General features: G+C 36.9%; 1 protein-coding gene across 6 annotated transcripts in view; it reads right to left on the bottom strand.

The window, feature by feature from the left end:
* Positions 1 to 242: 242 nt before the first annotated feature.
* The window catches only part of B3GLCT (beta 3-glucosyltransferase), a 142,524-nt gene continuing 127,035 nt past the window's right edge, over positions 243 to 15,731 (bottom strand). For 3 of the 6 annotated variants that reach the window (XM_073341250.2, XM_078852609.1, XM_073341261.2), the window contains 2 exons: positions 14,653 to 14,797; positions 4,978 to 6,592 (listed from right to left, as the gene is read on the bottom strand). In XM_073341250.2, coding sequence (XP_073197351.1) covers positions 6,425 to 6,592; positions 14,653 to 14,797 — 313 coding nt within the window. In that variant the 3' untranslated portion in view covers positions 4,978 to 6,424. Of the gene's footprint in view, positions 1,158 to 4,977; positions 6,593 to 14,652; positions 14,798 to 15,731 lie in introns of those variants that run through there. The other 3 variants (XM_073341270.2, XM_073341285.2, XM_073341276.2) reach the window with 2 other exon arrangements.

The following is a 15,731-nucleotide window of genomic DNA, read 5'->3' as shown; positions in this document are numbered from 1 at the left end:
AGTTTTACCCCACTGGCTAACCATAAGTCACACAAGCAATTCCCTTTGACACTCCAGTTTCCCAGCATCACTACCAGTGCCACTCGTTATGGGGACGAATGGTTATGAAAACCAATGCCCCAGCAAAAGAAAAAACGGTTCTCTTGATCCCAAAGGACCAGGCCCAGGTCAATATACAAGACAGAACTTACCCACAAATCACGCTGTTGCTAATCCTCTAGAATCTAAAATCTAAAGGTTTATTTATAGAAGGAAAAAGATACAGATGAGAGCTAGAATTGGTTAAATGGAATTAATTATATACTGTAATTGCAAAGTTCTTGGTTCAGGCTTGTAGCAGTGATGGAATAAACTGCAGGCACAAATCAAGTCTCTGGAACACATCCACAGCTGGGATGGATCATTCAGTCCTTTGTTCAGAGCTTCAGTTTGTAGCCAAGTCCCTCCAGGGGCGAGAAGCAGGATTGAAGACAAGATGGAGATGAGGCAGCTGCCTTTTATAGTCTCTTCCAGGTGGAAGCACACCTTTGTTCTTCTGTACAAGATCACAGCAAGAGGGAGTTTGGAGTCACATGGGCAAGTCACATGTCCATGCATGACTCAGTTCTTTACAGGCTGACGCCATTGTTTACATGTTAGTTTGAATGTTGCCAGGAAAGCTCAGATGTGGATTGGCGTCTTGCAAAGTCCATTGTTAGTTAAGTGTTTTTTGACTGGGCACTTACTGAAGAAGCTGACCAACTTCTTCACTGAGGCTACTTAGAATCAAAACACACTGATATACAAGTACATAGCCAATATTCATTACTTCAACTACAAAAATGATACACCTATACAGATAGCATAATCATCATCAGCAAATCATAACTTTTCCATAGACATCTTACACAACAACCTTTGTACAATATTTGCTGGAAATATATAACAGTGGTTGCAGCAATAATCTATATGGTCACAGGTTATGTCAGTAACGTCACAATGACCTCCTGAGGTCTCTTCCAGTCCTAATCTTCTATGATTCTATGATAATACAATCCTTGGATACAGAAACAAGGGAATCTTGAGTAGGAGTAGAGAGGTTATTTTATCTCTGTATTTGGTCCTGGTACTCCTAGAACATTGTGTCCGGTTCTGATGTCCACAAATCAAGAAGGATGCTGAAAAATTGGAAAGGGTTCAGAGAAGAGCCACGAGAATGAGTAAAAGATTAGAAAATAAGATGCAAGGAGCTCAATCTATGTAGCTAATCAAAAGCAAGGTTATGGGGTGACTTGATCACAGTTTGTAAGTACTTACAGGGGAAACAAATATTTGATAATTGGCTCTTCATTCCAGCAGACAAAGGTACAAAAGGATCCAATGGCTCGAAGTAGAAGCTAGGCAAATTCAGACTGGAAATAAGGTGTTACTTTCTAACAGTGAGGGTAATTAATCACTGGATTTTCCCAGCGCTGTCTTGGATTCTCCATCACTAGGAATTTTTCAATTAAGATTATATTTGTTTTTCTAAAGGACATGCTCTAGTTTAAACAGAAATTATTGTGGGGAAGGTCTATTGCCTATGTTATTCAGGAGGTCAGACAAGACGACTGAGCGTTGAGGAGCTTCATGGAACTGCCTCCTAAACAAATGATTGCTATTGATGACTTCTAGCAATGAATTCCATAGGCGGTATTCTCTTATTCTCATTACACATTATGGAGCAGGGTAAAAGGAATAAATTTCACTATAACTGTCATAATGACATATATTGAACAAAATCCTCTTACTTTTCTCCTTTCTAGACGAAATAATCCTAGTTTGTGCATCTCTCATCGTGTGTATGTATGTACACATGCACACACACACTCTCATTCACTGCCTCTAACAGTCTTCATTTCCCTTCTCTGGAACTTCTCAATTTCAGGTAGATCTTTTCCCAACCATCACTTATCTCACTTCTTAGCTTTGTGCCTTTTTATTATGGTCTTTTAAGGTAAAGAGTGTTAATTGCTTACATTTTCTAGAGTTACCAAGATTTTTTTTTTCACTACATAAATGCATAGCACATGTTGGGATGAATACATTATGGACAGAACAGTCATCAAAGCCACATGCAACATTGCACTTGTATAGTCCATCCCACCAAAATAACCATCCCTTTTATACTAAACTACATCTACTGCTTGAAAAATATATAATATTGAACTTCTTGGCTTCAAACTCCAGACCCTTTATTTCAATCTGTGCTTACAATTTCTAGGATGTTCTTTTCAGGATCATTTCTTAAGACAAACGTGGTTGACGAACAACTAATCAAAGTTTAATTTGAAACTATGTGTCCTATTATCTGCTTATTAGACAGATAATGGACAATTCATAGCAACATGTTTTTGATCTTTTGTCCTGATCAAATGTAGATTTGTTCAAAGGCTAACCAAAACACTCCATAATTATTCTGCTACTAAATTATAATTTGGAAAGACAGCACATCTAAGAGAAAGACATGCTACATTCTGGGCAACATGCAAATAGAAAACAAAACACTGACTTATAAAGTAAGCAATATTTGTTTCCATGGGATCAGACATTTCTCTGATCACAAGCATTTCCCATTTTCAGGGGGAGTTCAGCCACCTATTTGAAAAAAATTGCTGGTCAACAAGAATGGCACTTACTCATTAAAAATATTTTATAGTATTTATACACCGTATTCAGAATTTGATCAAAAGAAGCAAATCTTTTGCTTTCCATAACATACTGTTTGGATCAAAATGTATTTTCTATTACATAGTTAAACCATCTAGTCCAACAACCTACAGTTCACTGGGAGTTAAGTCTTGATAAATGGCTGAGTGCTCCAAGTTCCGTCAATGTGAACAAAGAGCTTTGATCTCTCATTTTTGTGGTGGTCTTTGTGATGTGTTGCATGTGCCCTACTGTATTAATAGCACTGATATGTCAAGATTTTTCTACTATGAAGATTGCCTATAATATTCAAAAAAAGGTATAATTAACCGCTAGATTCAGAGAATTGAATAAAAGGAAGCCAGATATCTTAGTACCTGTTGACTAAGTATTTGTCAGGTTAAGTTTTCCATAACCATTCCCAGATTTTCTTATGCCATGGTTCTTAAACTTCTTGGAAAGGGAATTATGGACATATTCAATGCTTAATCTTCCTCTGCTTCCTGCAAAGCTGAGTCCCAAACTCCTCCTCTATACTTTGCCATTGATAAGCCTCTTGATCCACCTCAGAATTCTCTGCTTGTTTCAATTTTAACAGAGTCCCAGGGACTGAAGCGCTTTCCCCCATATTTAGTTTTCAGATACTAACATTCTTGCTTTGCTAGATAAAAATGAATTTAAAATGGAAAGCCTCATTTAGATCAAGCTTTCTTTAATTCTCTGTCTTCCCTATTTCTCTTCTCTGCTTCAAAGTAACCGCTGAAAAATCTTGAAAGACTTGAATGTTTTCTCCTTGGAAAAAAGGGTTTTTTTTGTGCTTTTGCCTTTCTCATAAGAGACACTTTCTGCTGATAATTAATAAGATGCAGCACTATGTCTTGGGGGCAGAGAAGATGGGGTTCTGTGTATTGTCAATTACTACTTCTGAGGCTTTCAAAAATAGTTTACCAACGCAGTAAAGAGATTGTTAAAATGATCTAATCTGATCTGCATAAGCAGGGCATAGAATTACAGTCAGTGGAGGAAAAACATTTTTTTCTATGTTCTAAGGGCTCCCTCCCCATCCCATAGTCTAATATAGTGGTTCTCAACCAGGGGTACGCATACTCCCTGGGGGTATGCAGAGGTCTTCCAGGGGGTACATCAACTCTTCTAGATATTTGCCTAGTTTGACAATAGGCTACATATACAGCATTAGCAAAGTCAGTACAAACTAAAATTTCACATAGACACTTATTTATACTGCTCTATACACTATACATGAAATGTAAGTACAATATTCAAATTGATTTATAATTATATGGTAAAGATTAGAAAGTAAGCAATTTTTCAGTAACAGGGTGCTGTGACACTTTAGTATTTTTATGTCTGATCTTGTAAGCAAGTAGTTTTAAGTGAGGTTTAACTTGGGGTATGCAAGACAAATCAGACCCCTGAAAGGGGTACAGTAGTCTGGAAAGGTTGAGAGCCACTGGAACAATATGACTTCCCTTAGCACCTCATCCCCTGCTCCACCAAACACTGAAATTATATCTGTACCCTCTATTCTCAATAACACCTAGTTTAAAGAGTCAACGCTTGCTCTGACTTTTCTAGGTGTTTGATCTTAGGACCTGAAGGTTCAGGACTGCAACAGAAGTCTCCCCCAATTCCAACCTCCACAATACTCATAGCCATCTCAAAGAATTGCAGTAAAAGCTAGGATAATGGCAAAATAAGGCAGAGACTTTAAAAAGCTGCTTTGTTTGCAGTTCTGGAGGGAAGTTCTGGCTGGAAAGCAATTCTTTCTGTTCATGTTCCTATGCTGTGCTCATCACCGTGGTATCTGAGTGTCTTCCAGTAGTGCATTAACTAAACAATATAACTAACATTTGTCATGTATTTGTTCTCTTTCCTTCTCCCTAGGAGGAGTGTGTGCATTGGAGTGTCTTATATTGGTAGGTGTGGTTTTAGGTTTTTTTGGATGGTTAAATCATAGTGCCCTCCGACCCGTCTGGTGATACTGTGTATTATTTGTTTTGCATTAGCACCAGGAACCCATTGTGCTAGGCACTGAACAAACAGAGTTTGTAATCTGCCTTTACCATTTGCACAGAAAGAGACACAGCCAACCAGCATGGACTGGAGAAAGAGGTCAGGAACCAGAAAGAATAACACTGTTTGAACTCTTTTTCTTTTGGTGCTACTGACCTCTGTTTTGTTAACTTTATAATATCCTGTGGTGTAACTGGATAAATGAGTTTAAACATTCCAAAGTGTATTTGGTCTTTGAAGAAGGATGGGAACAATGCACTCAAAAATCTAAACAAGTATGTTTTTATTCAGTTTTAGGCTCACGCAGTTCTAAACAGTAAACCTAATTAACAATACATCCATGGTACCAAAGAATGTAGCTCTGGTATCAGTAGAAATGTCTACTGTTCAAGGCACTGATATTGGTAAGAAAAAGTTACATTATGTTGGTTACACCTATATCAACATTCTTTTAAACCACTATGAATGTGAGCACTGTTCAAATGCATAAAAATCCACAAGCTACGTTCACAAAAGGTGCATACTTCTCAGTGATTACTGAATTACTTCCCCATTTAGACTTGGAGTAAGTATTGCATTACTTTGGAACTGAAACAAGTGCTGAACTACAGAAAATATTGTAAGATGTGTACAAATAAACAATTTCAGTAATATGGCTTTAAGACCCTGCATTTGGTTACAACATAGCAAGCAAAGTTAGATAACAGCATATATACACGATATGCTGTTGTCTTAAAAGGAAAAAATCCTTTACTGTATAAATATTAGTTTAGAACATACTAAAGCCAGATTTTATTCAAATATCTTTACAAAACTGAATTATACATAGAAAACAAACAAAGTCAAATATGAAGCACTCTTTACATGTTAATATTATATGCATTATATTACTTAGTTGTATTTTTTTACTATGTATAGTGCAGATGATATAAATTGTGGATGTTACAAACTAATTTTTAGCTTGGCACTTAGACACTATGGTGATATGCACATTATAAATATCTAAACATTAGATTTTCAAAATTCCTTAAGAGACAAACATTTATATTTGCCAAAGATAGAAACTGTCACCTAGGTTTTTTTAATGAATCATGGCAACATCTTGTAATCAGTTTAAGAATCCCAGACCTTCCTTTGGATCTGTCCCATGCATCCGCAACATCTCTATTTGGAAACTATACAAAGCACAGTACATGATATTTTCCTTCCAGACCACTGTTTGTTAGAACAGTCACACCTCCCTACCCTTTCATTACCTAAGGCCTGATTCTGACTGATTTCAAGAACCCAGAAGTTCCTCTGAAGTCATTGGGAAGTGTAGGTATTCAGTACCTTTTAGAATTAGGCCCCTAAATATAGAACTTAGGCCACTATTAAACAGTGAAGAAAAGAGAAATGTGAATTGCTGGTGTTTGATAGAGAATTCCAAAAGGGAACACACACAAATACTGTATACAACGTTTAAAATGTTAAATACAATGGTCACAAGATTCAAAACTCAAGGTATTTCCAACAATAAATCCTCAAACCACACACACACACACACACACTCTCAAGCTGGTTCCCTCTTCCTTTTCTAACAAGTGTAACATGTAATGGATTGAAACATTTAGGGTTCTATGCAATATGGCAGACAAGTAGTACAACACAACACCAAAACTACAGTACAGCCTGTCTCTCACTAATCTGCAGTACATTATTGAGATTTAAAATATTTTATATATTATAAATCTTCCCTAATACGTCTCTGTTTCTTTTCAGTAAATGAATCTTCCATCTTTGGTGCCAGCCATGTGAAATACACCTTCACGGGATCAATGTTCCAATGCTTGTGAAATGATATTGGAATTTGGTGAGCAAGGTAGTCCTTTGGATAGTCCATTGGTCTTGCCTAAGATGGGAGGATAAAACAAAAATGCTAGTTCTCACCGGTTTAAAAAATGTTTTAGAACAGTAAAGTGAATTTTGGATAAAGAATCATCACTAAATAGACTTCTCATCTCAAATATTTTGACATCAGTAATATAGTATTACTGTAAAATATTCCATAATGATTGCAGTCATTTTTACATAGTACTATTAAACTGACTGGCTTGCATTAATCTATATTCATGTATCTGTCTTTTAAGGACTACAATCATCATGGTGTTTGAGTTCTACTACTCAGCTAGACAAGGTTATAACTAGGGTTGTCAAGTGATTAAAAAAATTAATTGTGCTGTTAATAATAGAATACCATTTATTTAAATATTTCGGGTGTTTTCTACATTTTCAAATATATTGATTTCAATTACAACAGTATACAAAGTGTATAGTGTTCACTTTATACTTTTTATTACAAATATTTGCATTGTAAAAAACAAAAGAAATAGTATTTTTCAATTCACCTAATACAAGTATTGTAGTGCAATCTCTTTATCATGAAAGTTGAACGTGCAAATGTAGAATTATGTACAAAAAATAACTGCATTCAAAATAAAACAATGGAAAACTTGAGAGCCTATGAGTACACTCAGTCCTACTTCTTGTTCAGCCAATCGCTCAGACAAACAAGTTTGTTTACATTTGCAGCAGATAATGCTGCCTGCTTCTTGTTTACAATGTCACCTGAAAGTGAGAACAGGCATTTGTGTAGCACTGTTGTAGCCAGTGTCACAAGATATTTACATGCCAGATGCACTGAAGATTCCTATGTCCCTTCATGCTTCAACCACTATTCCAGAGGACATGTGTCCATGCTGATGACTGGTTTTGCTCAATAACAATCCAAAGAAGTGCAGACCGATGCATGTTCATTTTTATCATCTAAGTCAGGTGCCTCCAGCAGAAGGCTGATTTTCTTTTTTGGTGGTTCATGTTCTGTAGTTTCCACATTGGAGTGTTGCTTTTTTAAGACTTCTGAGATACTGCTCCACACCCCATCCCTCTCAGATTTTGGAAGGCACTTCAGATTCTTAAACCTTGGGTCGAATGCTTTAGCTATCTTTAAAAATCTCACACTGGTGCCTTCTTTGCATTTTGTCAGATCTGTGGTGAAAGTGTTCTTAAAACGAACAACATGTGCTGGGGCATCATCCAAGATTGCTAGAACATGAAATATACGGCAGAATGCGGATAAAATGGAGCAGGAGACATACAAGTCTCCCCCAAGGAGTTCAGTCACATTTAATTAACGCATTATTTTTTTAAAAAGTGTTATCAGCATGGAAGCATGTCCTCTGGAATGGTGGCCGAAGCATGTAGGGGCATATGAATGTTTAGCATATCTGGAACGTAAATATCTTGCAAAGCCGGCTCCAAAATTGCCTTTTTCTCACTTTCAGCTGACACTGTAAATAAGAAGTGGGCAGCATTAGCTCCTGTAAATGTAAACAAACTTGTTTATCTTAGCAACTGGCTGAACAAGAAGTAGGACTGAGTGGACTTGTAGGCTCAAAAGTTTTATATTGTTTTTGGGGATGCAGTTATGTAACAAAAAATAGATATATTTGTAAATTGCACTTTCACAATAAAGAGATTACACTACAGTACTTGTATGAGGTGAATTCAAAAATACTATTTCTTTTGTTTATCATTTTTACAGTGCAAATATTTGTAATAAAAAATAATAATAGACCTCTGGACACTTTGTATTCTGTGTTGTAATTGAAATCAACATATTTGAAAATGTAGAAAAACATCCAAAAATATTTAATACATTTCAATTGTTTAAAGTGTGACTAAAATTGCGATTAATTTTTTTGAGCTAATCACGTGTTAACTGCAATTAATCAACGGCCCTTGTTATAACATGTAAAAGTAGAGGGAAACAGCTAGAATATTTTCACAAATGTTTGTATTATGTTTTCAATTACATTTTTCATGTTGTACCAAGCTGCAAAAGTTTAAAGTAATATAGAATGAACTCATAGTCAGTTTGTTTGTTTTGAGGGGACCTGCCAGTTTAGAAATTATCATATTGAAATTATTTCATGACTATCTGATTTCAGTCTTTGCCAAGTTGCGAATATGACAGACATGGAAATGAGGGATAATCTTAACTGGCCAGGCACACCAAAAACAAATAAAACTTAGTGAAAAAATCCATGCCAAGTACTTTTTCTAGTTGTTTTCTTTATTCACAACTCAACTCCAGACCTCCTTATCCCAGATAATCCCAAAACTAGCATTTAACTTTTTATAGCTTTATTTTAGCGGTTGCTAGAACCTAATTGCTCTCAATATATATATACATACACACACACACGTACGTTGCCTAACACATTCCACCACAAAAGATTCTTACAACCCTTTTTTGAGAAGCTTTTATGTTGATGCAGCACACCTTTGAATTGGGGCAGGAGGAAAGCCCTTGGGCTAGAGAAGTCTCTTTTCTTTTGTCCTATGAAATTCCATTTAAGTTTTGCTGAGAGAGAGATTTTTGAAAATTGTCATTTCTCTTCTCTCACTTGCGTTTCCTCAGGAAATTTTTGACAGAATGCCAAAATAATAACTAAACACAAGCATTCTGAAGTGCTGCTACAACTGCTGCAATACCGATTTTTAAATGCTTTGGAGCTGCGGGAGCAGCTGCGGGACGTGGGGCAGCAAGAGGAATGCTGAGGCAGGCTCTGGCCCCAGCAACCCACATCCCCACTGTGGGGGCACCACATAACAAGAGCTCCCTCAGGTCCTTCCTGGGAGGAAAGGGAAAGACAGTCTGAGCTCTCAGCAACAATCCCCTCAAGCATATTCTTCTTCTTTAGGATCACAGTTTTTCTTATCAAATGGTTGAAGTCTGTGCTGCAGGCTGAAGGGTCAGGGTTCAAATGCTGCTGCTGATGCATGATTTTGTGTCTGTATGGGAGGTGTTATTACAATTGTACATAATATATTTATTTTCACATTCTTCCTTTTAAGAAAAACATAGGAAACTACATTAAAAATGTTAAGAAAAGGTTGCAAAGGTTGTAAAGACCAACACTTTAAAGTTAAGAAATGCCGCATTTGTGGTTGCCTGTGTAATCTCAAATCTTCTCCCTTGCAAATAAGCATTATGATACAGTGTTTAAGTACATTATTATATAAAGTTTTTTAACAGGACTCCCATCTCATCCAAGGCTTTATCTTGCACCCATTTATTTTCTGTACAGGATCAGGGTTTCAGTGCATAGCATGGATGCACAAAGAGGTAGAATTAAGGTTATATGGGCAACCATAAATCTGGCATTTCCTAATTTTTAGCATTTGACTTTGCACTAAAGTCCAAAATAGTTTTCTTTTAATATAGGTTTTTCAGTATGTACTATAATTTAAAAAATGTTGAAAGTCAATCTTACCTCCAACATCACTATGTGGTCACATCAGATGAAAATTGCTGTGTTTTTTATTTTGTTTGGTTATTATTTTGTGATCCTGTAACTTGTTTTTTGTATACATTTTTGTTCAACAGTCCATCTATGGGCACAGGGTTTGCCTGCATGGAATAACCTGCAGGATCTATTGGTTATAGCTATTGGCTATGGCTGTGTGGTATGTTTACCATAAGGGACAGTTTGCATGGCATACGTTGATATCTCTCATTCTTGTCTCAACACCCAACCTAGTCACAAATTTCTGTGGTCTGGCCCAAAATTATTTACCGTATTAGCATTCCCTCATATGATCCCTTATATCCATGCCAATATATAGACCAAAACACTGTGCACTCTTATTTCAGTGCAGGACCACATTGTGTTTCTTTGTGTAAAAAAGGACATTGCATACCTTTGGGCCTCTAACGTTCACAACCAATCTAGTAAAATTAAATTAAAATATTTTTAATTTTTTTAAACAAACACACAATTTGATCCTGCACTGAAATAAGTGCATATAGTGTTTGTTTGAACATTGGCACATATATAGGATCAAACAAAGGACTGCTATTAGGGTAAGTAATTTTGGGCCAAATGACAGAAACTTGTTTTAAAATTGGGGAGGAAACATTTTATAATGTGTCCCTATTTTATGCATTGCTTGGATTCTACGAAGAGAAACCTAAGGTTAGGGTCATTCTTTTTGCTCCAGTTCTAAATGCTGGATGCCAGAACTGTCAATGTGGCAGGCTAATAAGTCCAAGACGCTACCACCATACAGAGTAATTGTGAAAATGTGAGGCTCTTATGATGAAAAAGATAATTGATTCCAGAAGATATTACTCCTTTGCCAGATATCTTCACATTGTTACCCTTTGTCAGCTACATTCAAGGAGACAGAATCAAAACCAACCCAAATGTGGCCGACTTCTCAGTGCAACAGAAGTATTCACTTTTGTTTGTTAAAAAAAACTTTTGGGGGGAGAGGTAGATATACTGGAGGGTAGGGATAGGGTCCAGAGTGACCTAGACAAATTGGAGGATTGGGCCAAAAGAAATCTGATGAAGTTCAACAAGGAAAAGTGCAGAGTCCTGCACTTAGGAAGGAAGAATCCCACGCACTGCTACAGGCTGGGGACCGACTGGCTAAGCAGCAGTTCTGCAGAAAAGGACCTGGGGATTACAGTGGATGAGAAGCTGGATAGGAGTCAGCAGTGTGCCCTTGTTGTCAAGAAGGCTAATGGCATGTAAGGCTGCTTTAATAGGAGCATCGCCAGCAGATCGAGGGAAGTGATTATTCCCCTCTATTCTGCACTGGTGAGACCACATCTGGAGTATTGCCTCCAGTGTTGGGCCCCCCACTACAGAAAGGATGTGGACAAACTGGAGAGAGTCCAGTGGAGGGCAACGAAAATGATCAAGGGGCTGGGACACATGACTTATGAGGAGAGGCTGAGGGAACTGGGCTTGTTTAGTCTGCAGAAGAGAAGAGTGAAGCGGGATTTGATAGCAGCCTTCAACTATGTGAAAGGGGGTTCCAAAGAGGATGTAGTTCGGCTGTTCTCAGTGGTGGCAGATGACAGAACAAGGAGCAATGGTCTCAAATTGTAGTGGGGGAGGTCTATTAGGAAACACTATTTCACTGAATGCATCGGATGAAGTCAGCTGTAGCTCACGAAAGCTTATGCTCAAATAAATTTGTCAGTCTCTAAGGTGCCACAAGTACTCCTTTTCTTTTTACTATTTCACTAGGAGGGTGGTGAAGCACTGGAATGGGTTACCTAGGGAGGTGGTGTCTCCATCCTTAAAGGTTTTTAAGGCCCAGTTTGACAAAGCCTTGGCCAACTTGGTGGGATGATTTAGTTGGTGTTGGTCCTGCTTTGAACTGGGGGTTGGACTAGACCTTCTGAGGTCTCTTCCAACCCTAATCTTCTGTGATTATATGATTTTCCCTACAAGAATTCAAAGGAATATGAGCAAAGCATTTATGTAAAACAGGTTTCAATTGCAGTTGTTCCGATTAAACTATTTAAATTTGTCCTTTGCAATTAGATTTATACTAAAGAGGATTTCAGTAAAAATGTATATAAACTCCCAAAATAAGATTTTATTCTCTCTCAACACTTTAGTGTCTTGCTGACAAAGAAATAAGTAATGTAAAAATGTTTTTCTTTTTCTACAGTAACAAACATAAGAAAAAAGGAGAACAGCATATTAAGGAAGCTAAGCTAAAAATTGATTTACAAGCTACTGTATGCTTTCATTACTGATGGATGCATTAATAAATGCTCCATAGTGCTTTCATGCCATACTTTGTATATTCCTTTCCTACAATCAGGTAATACAATTTGACATTAACAAAATCCTGTTCTTGGGATTTTCTTCTTTGATATTTAAGTTACTGAAATGCTTATTTAAAAAACAAAACAACCACTGAAGAGCCAAGAGGGAGTCTAATACCCTGAGGCACTTTGAAAATCTCAGCATTGGAGAATATCTATGGATTTGATGACCTTAAGAAATTTATTTTGACATAGACAATTATTGAACTACTCTCACTTGAGCCTGGCAAAAAACCCTCTTTCAGTAGTTTTACTTTGAAATTTATATAAACCCTCTGCTGTTTTGATAAGGAACAAATCTGCTTTAACTGCATCTGTATTAATTACAACGTTCTTTATATTTCAGATTACTTTAGATAACTCTGACTTAAAATGTATGACTCTGTATATCATCATAGATGCTTATATACTACTCTCCTGATTGTGCTTTCTCTATTTGATCCTTTATATCATGCTCTGGGGACTCAATTACTGTATACAATTATCACCAACCGTGCTAGTTAGATATTTTTTACAGTGCCCAAATGCTAAGCCAGAGGTGGTGCCTGAAGCCTACCTAGGGAGCAAGAGGAGTTTAAGAGCATATGAGCCAAGCATGTGGGACTAAACATAGCAGCCTGTTGTGTGTCCAGCCTGATCATCAGTTTGCAATCTGCCCCAGAGTAAAGGGCAGAGTTGTTGCAGGCAGGAACCCAAGAGGGAGTCTGTAACTCAAGGAGTCACAATCTATTGCCCCTCCTCCCTGCTACTCCTGTGAGGAAGTAAACTGCGATGGGTCAGTCTATCTATACTTGTTGCAGCATATACTCCCCATGCCCTTGCATACCTAGACTGCTGGGCACACTGAGACAAGGCTCCACTGCTCCTTCACCCATCTGTGTGAGTGGAGACTGCTGCAGCTCTGTGGAGACTGTTTATCCACATATGCAGCAATCAGTGGTACAGCACACTTGCGCTAAGAAGGAAAACAGCACTTTATGCCTCCTTACTTGTTGCCCGAGCATACAGAATAAGACACAATCTGACCCTATATAACTAAAGATATATTTACAACTTATTTAAAAAATATAGTACAGGTAGCCATTAATTTTAGGAAATAAAAAATGATAATCATTCATATTTTGCTTGCTCTATCATCGGAATCAAATGTCTGATGATGGAAAAAGGTATTTTTACCAATTTTTTTATTGGTATGTATTAATCTAAAAAGATGATTTCCTGGCAAAAAGTCACATCGCAGATCTACAAGGAATCAAAATCATTAATTGATCTGTTAGGAAAGTTGACAAAATGTCCAGGAGGTAAGCGGTCTTAAAAAGCATTGTGAACTTTGGAATTTTTTTTATATTAGCGTTCTGAAAAAATATCTGAATAGGTTTATAAAATAAAGGTGATATGAAATAATGTAACAAATGAGGATGGATTTCAATTTTGCTAAATTTTATAAATTAAATAAACTAGAAAAAATGGTTAGGTACACCGATGACAAAACAAGGAATTAAATTGTCTGGAGACTTTAAATCTGTGAATCAGATGGGAGTCTTGGGTACTCTCCCCTCAAAAACATTTCCAAAATATGTACAATTTGGATCCTTTTAAACAGCATATCTTCTCCTATGCCCATACCACATGACCTTCTCTCCCCCTTTTTACTTTCGCTTGCTCTTGTGCCGGCTGGTTTTTACAGTTCTTTGCTAGTGAAAACAATTTTTGCCACTCTAATTCCTCAACTTTTAAGACTTTCCCGTAGCAAATATAGACAGGATGAGACTACTGTTAGAGTTTGTAAATATTCATGTATCTGGGGGTTTTCTATAGGACCCATCACTGCAGTATTTAAGGGCCAGATTTTTAAAGGTAGTTAGGTGCCTAAAGAGGCAGACAGACACAGAATAGTATTTTCAAAAGCACTTCCAATCAGACTTAGGCACTTCATCATTTTAGAAAATCCCACTAGGTGCCTAACTAGCTAAATTTAGTCCTAAATCCTTGTCATTGCCAGGGAAGTAGGACTGAGACACCTCTGTAGCACTATTAAAATGGATATTTGCCCACATTTTACATTTTTTAAAATCTACTTTATCTGTTTTATCAGACTTTCTCTGGGTGGAAGGGGTGAGCGAGGCGGGGGTTGTAGTGGGAATGTCTGAGATTGAGACAGTTTAAAATTATTGGTATGGTCCAATTTATATGGGATTTTAAGGAGTTGGGTGCACTTTAAATGAATAAGTTAAATAAATATCAATTTTCAATACTTGTAAAAATGTGTCTCTCACCTGATGGAAAAGTGGACAATGTGTTATGGGGATTCCTAAACCACTGAAACACATTCCAAGGACCATATCGTCTGGAGCATCATTGCTGTAACACTGGCATTTACTAGCAAGTAGTTTTTGGATTGCTTCTCTGCTGAAAACCATCCTAAATAAAAGCAAACAGAAAGTATGAGACACTCATTAGTAATATAGTTGAATAACTGTATTCCATTTCCATTTATTAAGTCTTGCTCAGTGGAATAAAATCACAACATGGAATGTAGTCCACTGGTGTACAGTATTTGGGAAACTGAAAGATGTGAGAAGACAGCATTCAGGCTTGAATTCTTAATGAGGATTTTTCTGAGACATATTTATTCTAAATAGTAAGATCAAATTATGATGTGATTTATTTAATTACACAAAATCTTAATTACCCAACATTTTACTTGCTAGTGATCCTTACTTGTCCCTTACCTCCACACATTATTTCTTGATGCAGGGTGAGGGGAGAACTCTGTTTGGAGGAATGGCGAGTATACATAGGACATATAGAGTATTCAGAAATCCTGTACGTACATAATTTAGTCTTTTGTTTGAAGCTGTGTGTGTTTTTATATGAACTAAATACTCATCTCTTTTTCTCTCCTCTAAAACTATCTAATAATAATGCAATTATAAAAAGTATTTAATGAAGTATCCTTAAATGGCAGCTGGTGTGTAGACTCTGATACATCCAATACAAAATTCAAGGAATAAGTTTTGAATATTGTCAGGATCACTGTTGTTAAAGGCTTTAGAAACAGCAGTGCCAATTTAAGGTCAATCTGGCAGGCAAACAGGAAAAAGAATAGAGCACAGGCAAAATATAATCATGACCAGTCATGTTGCTGTATTCTGATCAAGCTGCAGGCAAAGGAGCAACTATATTGAGAACCTTGAAAAAAGGGAGTTAAAATAACCATGCCTTGTGACTGGAATAGCATGTGTTGCTGTTGAAAAGTTGTCATAGAAGAATAAAGTAAATAGTATAAAGTTAGCAAATTTAAAAACCCACTCACTACTTGATAACAGAAAGGGCATGGTCAAAGTGATACAAG

The sequence above is a fragment of the Lepidochelys kempii genome, chromosome 1 (assembly GCF_965140285.1).
Source record: "Lepidochelys kempii isolate rLepKem1 chromosome 1, rLepKem1.hap1, whole genome shotgun sequence".
NCBI classification, from domain to species: Eukaryota; Metazoa; Chordata; order Testudines; family Cheloniidae; genus Lepidochelys; species Lepidochelys kempii.
Note: the sequence above shows the minus strand (reverse complement) of the source record. Positions and strands in the feature narration are given on the sequence as shown.